The 14,148-nt window shown below is 39.4% G+C and overlaps 1 protein-coding gene across 1 annotated transcript in view; it reads right to left on the bottom strand.

The window, feature by feature from the left end:
• Positions 1-1,714: 1,714 nt before the first annotated feature.
• LOC122189775 (myosin-IIIa-like) overlaps positions 1,715-14,148 on the bottom strand; it is a 53,173-nt gene continuing 40,739 nt past the window's right edge. Inside the window, exons 22-26 of the mRNA XM_042889152.1 lie at positions 13,405-13,543; positions 7,073-7,182; positions 4,906-4,946; positions 3,045-3,185; positions 1,715-1,829 (exon numbers count right to left, since the gene is read on the bottom strand). Coding sequence (XP_042745086.1) covers positions 1,715-1,829; positions 3,045-3,185; positions 4,906-4,946; positions 7,073-7,182; positions 13,405-13,543 — 546 coding nt within the window. The remainder of the gene's footprint in view (positions 1,830-3,044; positions 3,186-4,905; positions 4,947-7,072; positions 7,183-13,404; positions 13,544-14,148) is intronic.

The following is a 14,148-nucleotide window of genomic DNA, read 5'->3' as shown; positions in this document are numbered from 1 at the left end:
TCGCACCGCAGCTACGGCTGTGCAGCCCCGAGAAGAGGGCTGGGACACCTGTGCCCAGAGCGGCGGGAAGGCTTCCCCTCTGCCAACGACCCGCGAAGCGCTGAGAAATCCCCGTCTTCCCTCACCCTTTCCCGGGGCACCCCCCGCGGCTGCGAGCGGGCGACTGGGGCGGGGCAGCCCTTCGCTTCTCTCCCGTCGCCGCCCTAGGAATGAATGCTCCGCTGCTCCTCTCGAGCCGCCGCTCCGCCGCTCCGCCGCCCAGCCCCTCGGACCGCGCCGTGCGCTGCTCTCGTACACCCGGGTCGCACCCGCGCCCCGCGAGCTGAGCCCCAGGGCTCGGCCTTGGCTGCGCCTCTCGGCGGGGACGGCGCGGCGGTCCCGCTGCCTTGTTCTGTCGGTGCTGGGAGTAACTGAGGCCCGGGCAGCCGCGTCCCTGCCTCGCGCATTGTTATTAACGGTACCGTTTGAATAGTATTCGAGAAAGCAACTTTAACGCAGATTTTAAAATTTAAATGATTTATCGCAAATTTTACATCGCAGCACGTTGTAACCCGGTGCTGTGGCCCTGCTGCCAGTGAGAGGTCCGGAGGTGATGGCGGCCCACCCCTCACTGAGGGCTGTGTGTGCGGGGGGACAAAGCCCCAACCTGTGCTATTGTAGTCTCTATGGAGCGCAGCAGGGGCACGGCCAGGCCTTCCCGCTAGCTTCCCAAAATCTGCCTCCCCTTGTAGTTACAGCTGGCAACATGCAATTATGAACCCTGAAAGGAATAACGGCAATTATCTGCATAATAAGGCAAAATAAGGGCTTGTGAATAAGGAATCAGGGGAAATTTTGAACACAGTGGCTATCGCCTTTATTTCCATTTAATTTCTAGTGGAACTGATTAAGAATGATCATTACATTTAGGCAGCAATCAACCGGAGAGCATCTTTCTGTTCCTTTCTTGGCACCCCAGAGATTAAGGTTCCTAAAAATCTAATGCAAAGCAGAACAAAGCAAACATGATCCAAGTGCTCTGTTAGTGACGGGGTGAGGAGAGCTGGGTCCTTCCATCCTCCGACATCTCCAATGCTACATGCAGTGCTAACCTTTATTGCTGGCCACTGGCTTACAGGAAAGTCAGTAGTGAAATAAACTGCTACAGAACGCAATCAATTAATCATTTGTTTTCATTAGAGGGACACATACCACATAGAGCTTATCCCAAAATTTAGGCATTGTAAACCTAAAATAAATAGAAATTCCCCTGTGATGCCCTTGTCATTTATTTCTTCCTGTAAAACAATTTACTAGAAACAATAACTAAGGTTTTCTGGAGGTGCCTATGGGATTTTGGAGGCTTAATGAGGAAATGATAAACTAAATGGTTTATTTTAATTGGGTAAGAGTGATTAAATGCAGAGAGGAAAACAACACGCACCGAGGAAGGTAACCTACATTTAGGCTGCTTAATGCTTAATAATTTTAAGATGCAGTAGTGGTATCTGAAGGAAACCTGATTCCTTATTTTTCTAAAGGTATATGCCAGCAGTGATGGTGTCCCTTTGCATCGGTGTTGGGCTGTAAACTACAGTAATTCGTACTGACATGAACACACATGTTGTAAACCTGAAATGTCAGAGATTTAAAAAAAAAAAAAAAGAAAAAAAAGGAAGCATGTGGTATAAAATGATAAAAAAGATGATGCTAATAACAGCAAACGGCAGCGGGGCTAGAACTGCTGGATAAGGCGCCGGCGCTGCGAGGTCTTCCGCAGCAGCCTCCGGTAGTCATAGGGATTATCTTCTGCTCTGCTTTCTTCCAGGGAGCTCTCCGCAACCCTTGACCTAAGGATTAAGTGCAGAAGTGTTTCAGGGATTGAAATGAAAACATTTACCTTGGCAAACACTCCTAATCGGTCGCTTAACTTCCACCCTCAAGACAAAAACAGAAAGAAAAACCCAACCGTGCTAGGCCTCGTCCAGCCGTGCTGCAGGAAGCAGCGCCTCAGAACAAATGCAGCTGAGATGAACGCAGAACAACGTGTTCTTCTGCAATGGGGTCACAACAAAGGGCACAAGGCCACTGAGAACATGTTGTGCTATTTCTCATCCATATAAATCCGACCTTGCATTATTTCACAGCTTTCTAGCCGAAAAGTGAAAGATTTGGAGTAATTAACAGCTCTGGCAAAGCATCATTTAACAAGTGAAGTAATTCCCTCACATGATGTTTAATTCCGCAACTTCACAATGCCATTCTACAATGGACGTAAACACTGCCTCCAAAGTGCCAAAAAGTAAAACAAGCAACAAACACAGAAAGCTCTACCAACATTTCTGTTATTATTTTGGATATGTTTTTAAATCCAGCAGTCATCCTGGCGTTTTCTTTACATTTTTACTTGGATGCTTTGCAGGTTTCTCTTATATATATGAAGATACAAACGGAGCCATAAATAAAATAAATGTGGATGTTTTCGTATGTGCAATCTGTGCCTGAGCATTGCTAAGAATATGAATTTTCTTCGCCCAGCAGAGGTCCCCCTCTATGAAGTCTGTGTGGGAAGAGCCACCCTTCAGAGCTCCTCTCCTGACTACCCACTCCAGCGGTGCCGCCGCAGCCATGAACACAAACAGTGCTATGGGACAGCAGGAGGAGGCACTCAAGCAGGGGCCTTATCTGTGGAAAGCAGGTGAAAAATTCGGCATATGTCCAGCTTTTTGGAAGCTGAAATGAGCCAGGTTCTGCTTTAGCTGGATCTGATTTTCGATCAAAGATTTACAGCAGGAGTCTATCTCATCTGAAGCTTTGGAAGCCAAAACAGGTGGGCAGGCTGGAGATAAACCATGCTATCATTTGTGCCTCTGAATGAAGATGGAAAATTTTCTGCTATCCATATTCCAAGCGAATTTAGCAAGATTCAACAAATAAACTATTTTTTTTTGTCTAATTTGTTGTGTTTTTTTTTTTTTTTTTTTTTAATGAACATGCACATAATATATTTTTTCTCTGCAAGGATATGCAACGTTTATTTGTCCTACTATGCTTTTCTGTGTTACCTCTCAGTAGTTCTTAAAGTTGAAGTTCTGCGCTCGACGGGATGTCTCCTCCTTTTTGTGGTAGAGCTGCTGTCCTTTGAGGTGGAACCAGTAGATGAAATTTCATGGTAGTAGATATCTAAATCTAGCACCTTGCCCAGACTGTCAATAAATAAGTAATCTAAGTCAACAATTCCACTTTTGAACAGTATATTGAACATTCAAAAGTAATACAATCAGATATCATTTCTGTGTTGAGAATGTAAAGAATATATGTGAACATAAGAAGTGATTCTCTGGAATGTAACTGCTGTATGATGCAGATGCTGACAATTTTGCAATGCCTAGGTACTTTCAGATGTTCATAAAGCAAACGTGTAACTAAAAAGGTCTGAGTTTACTACTGCATTCAGTAGGGACGCATGTTTATGTTACAATTCATCTGATATATTTTAGGCATCTCTCTTAGGAAGATATGAATAATTTTCCTAAAGATACCTATTTTTTTTTCCCATCTTATTATATGAAGAGAGTCTAAAGCAAACAGTTCAGATACTGGTGCCAATAATGCAGATGTCTGTATGTTTTCAGAATGTTAAAACAGAATGTAATATGTACAAAAAAACCCCACCACAATCCCAATATCCAGTTTAGAAAGGTTAGGGAAAAAATCTATCCTAAAAGCAACCTGAAGAAGAACCTTCAGAATTCTGTTCTCACAGTGGTAGAAATAACTCTTTGATATCAATTGCTATGTTCAAATGATGTAGAGTCACCACACAAAAGAAGATGCTGTCATGGAACTGCTTAACCAAATTTAAGATAAGTGAAGCCAAACTGAGGCAAGATGGGAAAATTATTATTACTGTATTATTATTATTATTACTATTGTTCGCTAAACGTAATATAACTGTATTATTTTCAAGATACAAACAGCACCAGAAGAGCTGTAACTTAGAACTGACATGGATGTTAAGTGAGTCCTTTAAGCAGTTGCATAATGAAGTGCAATTTAAACAGTGGTTGAATGAAGCTATATGCACATATTAAGGGCATATATGTAATATAAGTTCATTTAGGATATTTTTTTTTTATATAGTGCTTGTATTCTGCAGCCTCAGCCAAGGATAGCACTGAAAGCCCATTCACACACTGCTCAAGTGCCTTTCCTCTCTGAACAGGCTTCCATAGAATTACAGTGTCCCTAGGGAGCAACAGAAAAGCTGATGTATATGAACACAAATAATAGGGTGCTAGGATGTAAGGCAGAAGCTGTGAACCAGAGCCTAAAGCACATGTAAGAATCTTAAATACAGAAAGGCAGGGTGTATGTATTGTTTCCTTTATTTCTACAGAGATCTATCAAAACAGGTTAGTTACACGGTGAAGAAGAGATTTCTGGTTGAAATTTCAATGGCTACACTGTTTTACTTGTTATTATTATCTTACAGTTGTATTAATATCTTACTGTTTCCATTTTTTATTATTATTGCCAAACCACTGTATATTTTTAGGAGAGAATTTTAACAGTCTTCGTATTTTGGCTAACAAAAGAGAAGTGGTTGCTCATTTGCTTTGACTGGAATTTTAAGCACCTTCAATTATTTTCTGTGTCAGAACTATCTTTGCTGTGGACCTTATCTTAACTTATTATTGTGCTTGTGTTGCCATGGTAAAGGGCCATGCTGCAGTAAAACCAAACAACTGAATTCCATAATGGATTTTTGTCGCTGAAAATTGCATATTTAACTTTGTGTATGATGCCCTTCTTCTGAATCACCAAATTACTGTGCATTTTTAATGCTTTATTTCCCCAGTTGAAGTGCAGCTAAGAACTATGTCTAGCCTACTAAAAAGACAGTGAAATAATGGAAAAAATTACCTTTCTTTTCTTGGTTTCCGTTTTTCATCTTGTACTGATTTCTAAAACAAACCACAGAGTAATTAAAGAAATACTAAGAAGAAAGTTTATGCAAAGATGCAATTCATCAGTATGCTTGGTGGGGGAAGCGTTGTGTATTTTTTGTTAAAAGAAAGTACATAGAACTTATTTGTGGAGTAACAGAGCAAGTGCACCAGCAAAACCTCAGCATCTTTGTGACTAAACATGTCACTGAGAATGTGTTAGCACTGGTACTCCCAAAAATCAGTTACCATGCTTCGGGAAAAAAAAAAATAACAACAACCAACAAACCAGTGGAAATTGACTAGAATTTATGAATTGTACACTGCTTAGCCACTGAGAATCGGGGGTCCTGATGGACACCTCAGTAGGCAGGCAAATGCACAAGACAACAAGACATATAATTTCAAAATGATAGACTGATTTGTAAAACAAAACAGTAAAAGTCCCAAGTAAACTGTGACTTGCATGACCAATGGCTACCATCAGGTTTCACTTAATCTTGATACGCAAGATGAGTCAGAATGGAACTTGTCTCACATCTGTAGTGTGATGTGAAAGAAATACCTGCTTTTGTAGGAGGGGCCATAAGGCAAAGGAAATTAAAAAAAACCAACATGTTCTCATACTGTGCTTTAACTTTCAGGTAATCTGGGCATGATAATCATTACCCTGTTAGAGCTGTTGGTCATGGAGATTTTTTGTAAGGCAGAAAAGCCATGAAAGATGGGAAAGCTGACTGCCTTCTGGTATCTCAAATCAGAGCTCAGTGTCTTGTCCAGTGTCCAAGAGCAGAAGAAGAGGTATGTTCACTTCCTAAGCTTCAGTACAAATTGATAGCGAATCTTTACCTCACCAGTAAATTTTAAAGTTCTAAAGGAAAGACAGACTTCCCTTTTTTACAGTTTCTTGAAAAACACAATTAATTGAAAGCAATATTAGCTAATATATTGGAAAATTGCTGCTAAAAACTTGTTGAAAAAGTCTCCAACATCATTGCAGTTTTTGTTTGCACTGATGCGATGCCATTTTTCTGATACGGAGTTGGCTGCATAACAGATTTGTTTTCATAAAATAAAATGTTCCTGCCTGTATTGCCTCAGCTTTCTAAAAAGGCATTTGCTTTAGAATTATACTGAATTATACTTCTCAGACATTTTACAATACAGAATACAGTGTCATGTCTTTCATTTCAGCCCTTTATCTTACCAATCTTGTTTTCACAAAACACATCTTATTCTTACATACCAGTTTATTTTTAAGAATATCATTTCATTTTAGAATGCAATTGTTCCAAAGCTGTGTTATTTACAAGCCCCCATAATAAACCATAGCCGTATTTGTCTTTTTTGGCATGCCAGACACAAGTCTCCCTGCAGGCCCCTGTGACACCTTCTGTTGAAAGGAGAAGCAATTGCTACGGTTATTTTATTAGCTGGGCTCTCACCGGCTGCTAAAATAGGTCAGTAACATACAGGCACCTCGAGCAAATGAGTTTAATTGCTTTTCTGTTGGAACTGCTTTCTGAGCTGCTTTCACGCTTTCTCTCTTTTTGCTTACTTTCTTGCTTCCCCCCCATATATTAAGGGCACCAAAGTCAAGAATGGAAAGCAGACCTTGGTATCTGAACTTGGACCGAGGGCTATATATAGAGACCCTCAAATCCATTAGTCTCCTGAGCTGTTTGTATTTGCCAATTCCTTCATAATCACAATCTGACACATTTGTAAAGGAAGTTACAGTGTGCATACTAATACAGCCTATTTTAATATTTGCTCTCTCTGCAAGATCAAGCACTAATTTATACGCTCAAAATAGCTCTCCGAACGAACCTGCTTTTCCCCATGACTTATAAAGAATCTACAGAGAGCAAGCACTTATTTTAGGTATTGAAAGTGCAAATGCTGCTTATGCATATTATAAATGTAGATACGTTCAGGTACAAAAGTAAATATTGGCCCAATTTAGGGCTCCAAGCAGAGTAACTGCACCTTACTAATTTCAAACCTGGTTTGAGATTTGATGTTTTTGCAGGGCACAGCTCTCATGCTGCATCAGAAATGAACACAAGAACTAGGCAATTAAAAAGTATTTTTAGGTGGGAATTATCTGGCAGTTTAAGCCCACAGTAGCTTGCTAAACTCACATGTATTAAAGTGTAGTAGGTGGAGTCTTCAGGGTTATTTAATGTCTTGGGCTTCCGCGGCCTCCTTGGGGGTCTTTTCAGGGGGCGAGTGTCTTCTACTTTGGCTGTAACTGTGAAAAAACAGAAAATAGCAAAGCTTATTTCTTCATAGAATAGGAGGCTTCTATAAAGAGAGGAGGATTTCACCAGAGAGTAAAAAAAACATCCATTTAGCCACTTTCACTGCTTGCAGTCACTCAAGAATGCAACTGTTTGGAGCAATTCTGCAATCAGACTGGAAAGGAGAATGAATTTACTCATTTGAGCTCTGATGACCCACACAGACACATGCCATGTAGTGAATGCCACTCTGGAGCATGCCAGCACTCTGCCTGGCATAGATTTCTCCTTAGTAGGGTTGGTGCTGCTCACTGAGAGAGAGGCTCTGAGGGGCAGCGTCTGTTGGAATGCCACCAGCTCATGACAGGGAGCTGAGCAGGGTTGTGATATTAATCACTGAGGTGCCAAACAGGAGAAACAGCATTAAATCTCTTCTCTCCCTGATTCAAAGGCCGGACCTCTATGCTATCATGGTGTAGGTTTTCCCCAAGGTCTCCTGCTGAGGCTGTTCTGTGTGAAGTGAAAAAACGTACCACTGGGCAGTGTGACAATGCACACTGCACCCACTGCAATCTAGTCTGCATTCTCTAGTTTACTCAACTCGTGGACTCTGCTTTTGCAGAAATCTTCTACAGAAATGGGAAGAATGTTTTCATTCTAAAGGAAATAAAACCAAGAATTTACACAAAATGGAAACTGCTGTCCACTAGTTGTCTCCCAGCTCCAGGCTGGATGCTGACTCATGGGCTGCACGAGTCCCTGAAAGAAGCCATCTCTGCACATATAATTGAAGATAGTGAGGGTGGAATCAATAGCTAGCTGTCAATGAGCTAATGAAATGCATTCCGTTCATCTACTGCTTCATATGAAGCAACTCTGACTCCATAACCCAGATGTGCTAATTACACATGATTGCATCTCAGAAGGAAGAACATATTTTGTTCTTTAATGGCCACCAGAAACTCTTACACTGTTAAAATGAAACCTCTCCCCTGTACGTCAGACATCTTTTTAATTAAGGAGAAAGCATGATCATTTCAAATGAGAAATGGTCAGTAATGCATCATTGTTGACTCCTGCAAAATTAGCCGTGTAAGTTTTTGTTAGGTATGATAAATAAAGGCTTGTAAAGGTCATGGACATACAGAGGAGCCAGAGTGAATAATGTTCATTTAAATTGTAGTGGGATAATGATTACATTCATTGTCTTAGTTTCTTATCTGAAATGCAGACGGCTTCTCACGTAATGAATGAAACAAGTACTTTTTAACATTTTGCAATGTAAGAGAACAATGGTGTTTTTCTAATTCAAGGTACAGATAATTCCTATGAAATAATGAGATTCAGATGCAATAAATTCATTTCACTAACCTGTATGAAATATAAATTACATTCTTTTATTTGAAATGGTATGGCAGGCCTGACTCTGCTCCACATGGGCTGTTGTTACTCTGCTACATTTCACGTGGGCCTCCTGGAGTTATCTGAGTTTCCCTTTGGGGACAGTAGAAGAAAACCTTCCCTATTGTATTCTTAGAACCAACAGGAGCCTAACTGGAAACAATACCTTAAAAAAAAGCAACACCGTAACAAAACCCACAAAACCAAATTAAAAAAAAAAAGAAGCAAAAACCACAACCCAAAACAAAAAGCCCAATCCCTTAAAATTCTACATAATTCAAAAGAAACAGCAAACTGCTTGTGTGTAGGACAAAAACTACATCAAAGATCCTGACTGCATGAAAATCTGGAAAAAGAACATGGAATCAAACTGTGGGCTCTAAGAAAATCTTAAGATTCCAATAATACTTAATTTTTTTTTAATTTTCCCTTAAGAATTCATAAAATGTATACTGCTACATCATTGAATTCATCATTGTCAAGCATATTGGAGCATTCTCTTATTCTGTATTACAATTATTCCGGCTGAAATTAGTTGTATGTTTCTCATTTATTTGTTCTGCAAAAACATATTCAAAAAATCATTTTGACAATGGGGGTTTAGTAAAAAACAGCTTTTTATCTTGGCCTGCGCACTGTGCATATCTATGAGCTATTCTGAAGAACTGAGGGGACAGAAGCATTATCCTGAGGCAGCCAGTCTTCTCAGCTCGGACATCAACCATTCCTTTGTAAGATTACACAGAGAACAGAAAATGTCATTCTGCGTTTTGCCTTCAAATTACACAGTGGGTAACAGAAGCTTGATGGATTTAGCTTTCTTTGTTTCACCATAAAGTAAACTTGTGATTTGCATCAGTGCCTAGATTTGTGTGCTTGTTGCTACTGAAACACAGCTGATGTGGTAGTAGTTAGTTGTGGTATTGGACAATTCCCTGCACGGAGTAAGGTTTGCCTTTTGCTGCTACAAATTTGTAGCAGCAAATCTGCTTTCCAGAAATCATTTACTCAGTCAAGTTAAAGGTGGAAGGCAAATTAAATATCTAGGCTTGATAAATGGTCGGTTTGATGTGCTTGTTTTCCAGATGGTCTACACCTTTCTGCAGCAAGCAATGGAGCAGAACAGAGTAAAATCATTCACTTATTAACAGGCAAAATATGTTGCTTCATTACATAGAAAAGCTTTCTTTCAGAGCACTACAGTAAAATATGTTATTGCCTTTTCTGTTTAAAACTTCAAATATCTGCAGGAAGATCTGGTCCTGTGTCTTTGATCTGAAAGGGAAAACCGATGCTTCTACCTAATGAACATTTAAATATGCATGCCACAAAAATGATAAAAGTCCATTCAAAGAATCATACAATTATTAAGGTTGGAAAAGACCATTATTATCACCTAGTCCAACCATCACCACCATGCCCACTAACCGTATCCCTCAGTGCCACGTCCACACGTTTCTTGAACACCTCCAGGCATGGTGACTCCACAACCTCTCTGGGCAGCCAATGCCCAACCACTCTTTCAAAGAAGAAAATTTTCCTAAATTTCCACAGGGCAGTTAGCCTGTGCTCTGTGGTTGCACAGACGCAAACAGTGCTCCTGCACTGCCACGTACCTTAGTGCAATGCATAGGAGAAATTAGAAACAAAGACATTTGAAAATTCACTGACATTATTTTTTAAGATTTTACTAGCAGGAAGATGGGTCAAACAAATTTGAAAGCTGAAAAATTTCCTTCAAACTACAGAAAATTTGGAAAGCAGTGTCTATTTGAAACATTCAAGAACGGGAAAGAAATGCTTGAATAAAGATGAGTCAGTATCACTCGTCCTTTAGGCTGAACGTTCTGCACATCCTGACATACAGTGATAACCTTGGAAGACAACAATCTAGAGGAATCTACATCTATGGATGCTAATGCAAATTATCATCTGTCTTACAACGGATCACATACTGAGTACTGAAGAAATAGAGAGGCTACAGCTACGATAAACATCTGAGCAATGAAAGGTCTTTATTTATTAGGTCACCTGGAGAAACAGTTAAACCTGTCTGCATGTCACTGAAGTGACATGGTACTAGTTTCATTCAGTACTGCTCCACATCTTATGCAGATGGGAAGGATAAAGCCAGCCCCAGAATAAAGCAGGAAGAAAAAACAGGCAGGAGATCCAGTAATTGTCTGGGTTTTGCTGAGGAGACTGGAAGTAACCAGAAAAATGCAGGTATAGTAACCGGAACTACAGAATATGATAATAAAAAATTAGCAGCTATTGACCTTCCTCTTCCCTGCAAAGGCTGCCCAGGAAATCTGTGTAAGTAGTGCTCAGCAGCAGGGGGGTTCCAGGTGAAGACCCCACCTGTGTCACAGCTTTGTGGAGCTGAACGGGTTCTTGGCTGCTCTGAAGTGCCTTGTACCATGAGAATTTCAGTCTAAATACAGAAAATTCTCTTCCAGAGATTTTGTACTTGCAATGTCATTTAATACTTACAAGGATGGGCATTGTTATTCATCTGGTGGAAAAAAAGATAATTGTTTCCATATGATCAAGTTCCCTTCCTTCAGTTTTTGACCTCAAAAACTACACTGTGGCCTACTACATTTGTGCATCTGTTCTAACCTCAAATGACCCCAAGGCTCACTAGGAGCCCAAAGGGGCAGCCATTTTGGGATGCAAATGGGATGCAGCCATTTTGTTTAGCTGAATGTATTTAGTAAGCAGATGCAACTGAGTCGGTGATTTGAGCTACAGGGAATATTGCTTATTCTAGGAACCTTGTACAGTGTGCCTTATGCATTTTTATAAATACAAATAAATTCACTTATGAACAACTTAACCTTGTAGATTTAATATTCATTAAAACTTTTGGCTTGAATGTTCTTTAAACTGCAGGATTTACATTTTTATTAAAATAAACAGCTTTGAAAATCTGAACACTTGTCACAGTTTGCCATCCAGCTTTCCCACAGTTCCTCCCCTTCTGTGGATAGCAATATAATAGGATATTTTATCACAGTAAATTCTCAGATGGATAAAGGCCACCTCTCCACTGATGAAGGCAGACAAGCATTGCTATCTGTCATAAACCCATAAAATACACATCTCATGTTACAGTTATAAAATGATGTAAGAAACTAATGAAGCTGAAGAAGGTGTATAAATAAGTGCAAACCACCAGAATAATAAGATATAGACGTGATCTGAAGAACAGCTGATGCTCAACAAACACTGCTGTAGGGCAGGAAAACAAAAATGGCCCAAGAGGGAAACCCGAAGTAAAAACTGTAAATGTGTATAAATCATACTGAAACACAATGCAGGGAAGAAAACAAGAAAGCTCCTCCCTATTTAAAATACAGTGCATCACTCACGTCTTCCTGCCTCACTTTAGCATGGCAGTCTGCAGCACAACACCTCAAGTCTTTATTTTACACAGTTGTCTAACTCATGGCATACAATGGTTAAGGGCAAGGTAGGAGTTCAGTCCAGCTTCGTAGTCGAATAACACCTACAATTCTATTCTAAAAGCATCTACCTTTGAAAAAGTCAAAGAAAACACTGTCCAAAGATAGACTACCAGTACCATTGCTGAAATTTTTTGCAAAAGACAATTAGACATTATTAACAAGCATTTAATTTTTGCACCTGTAAATTAAAGAGAAAGTTAAAATAGGGGCCTAGTATCAAATCCAAATTTTCTTAAATACCATGCCTAGTGCACAAAAGAATAAAATGTTGTCATGTCAAATATTTATTGGGAGAAAAAAAAAATGAAGAAAATAAATTCTTTTGTTAATATCACATAGCATCATTTTGTAAAAAATTAAATTTCTTTCTTTTCATCAAAATGAGGCTAAAGTCCTGGTTTCTTATGCAACTCAACACTATTTTCATGGTTGACTTACAAAGTGTTAGGACTTGGTTCAAAGAAATGTATGACACTCGTTACATCTGTGTTAAAAAGGATACAAGCAGCACTTTCACACACTTCATCATTGGGAAAACGCTGTATTATGACACTGCAGGGGTATAGAATAGTGACATGTTCCAAGATAAAGTGAAGGTAAGTGGCTGACTGGTAAACACTTTAAGTGGGATTGCATTCACAGGTGATAAACTCTGGCATCCTTTTGTCTCCTGAGGAGCTAATTTATATCAATGCTTAGAGAGGACTCTGTACTACTCTGCTGCTGATACAGTTTTATCCTATTCACTTGTTAAATTCATGAGACCTTCAGCTGTCAAACAGCTGCACTTGTCTTGGTTGTATTTTGGGAACCCACTGCCCATACTAACTGGAACATAAGTAACTTTGGAATATGTTTTCACAAGTAGTATACTCTTAACTACAGAAGTTAAAAGGATGCTAATTACTAATACGAATTTACTTATAATTTTAAAGTCATTCCCATCAACATTAGGAGGAATTAGAATTTTTGATGGACTCAATTGCACTTCTGGGTAGCTTAAAATTTTACTCAGCAAAAATGTGCCCAACTTTGGTAAAACATTTGACATAATACCTAATATAGTCTTGTATTTTAGCCATTGCATACAACACTGAGCAACAATGAGTAAAAAAGAGCCAATGTGGAATTTTTACCAAATAAATGTACCTCTACAGATGCTATGACCAGGTCTTACAAAGATTCATTCACCAATTTTAACAAGCACTGAAACAAAATACCAAGAAAAAGGTAAACGTGTAAATCTCTACCAGGCTTGGATATTTCTCTGGAAAATGCCCTTGAGAACATGAATAGGAGTTGTTTCTTTACAGTCCTGCTGACAAAAGAAAAATTCTTCCTAACTGTTAGGTTCAACATTACCTGACTGACAAACATGAGCAGAATGTTGGTTGTTAGTTTGCTTATCTTTGGACATCATCACAGGTCTCAGCTGATGTGACAATATCATTTCATTTAATTTTTGCTGCAATGCTAAGTAGTCTTCAGATAATTTTGATATCTGAAAGATATAACACAGAATTTCTCATTGTTATATAGATATATATGGTCCAAGATAACAAAAGATAAAATGGTGGACTGGAGAATGAATTTAAAACATACTGCTCCAGCTGCTACAGTGCAAGTCTCTACCACACTCAATCTCTCAGTCCTCTCCTTAAAAAACAACTCAGCAAAGAAAAGTGTAGGAAATCCCACACTGCCACCCAGTCCTGCTGCTATTTGATACTGGTTCATTCAGGTGAGCAGGGGCTGCTTTGGTGACAATGGGACGCAAAACAGCTTCTGCAACAGGACACTTTTCTGAACATGTTTAAGTTCATGGCATTGACAAACAACTTGCATTTATGTTTACAGAGACATTAAGGCCTTGCCTCGTCAATGTATACTTCAAAGAAAGTCAGAGATTCTGCATTTGGGTTAATACTGACATAATTTTTTCCCCAGTTTTTTAACTTCATTTTCCCCTTCTTTCTGAAAAAGGGTATTTCTCTTGCAGCCCCAAATATGCATTTCTATGCAATGCTCATTAAAAAAACATCAGTCTCAGCTGAGAGAATGACGACCTGGTTCTACTGAAGCCAGTAAAATGACTCTGCCATTCTG

The sequence above is a fragment of the Lagopus leucura genome, unplaced genomic scaffold, assembly GCF_019238085.1.
Source record: "Lagopus leucura isolate 7727_CA_CO unplaced genomic scaffold, USGS_WTPT01 Super-Scaffold_100157, whole genome shotgun sequence".
NCBI classification, from domain to species: domain Eukaryota; kingdom Metazoa; phylum Chordata; class Aves; order Galliformes; family Phasianidae; genus Lagopus; species Lagopus leucura.
This window is presented reverse-complemented; position numbering and strand designations above follow the sequence as displayed.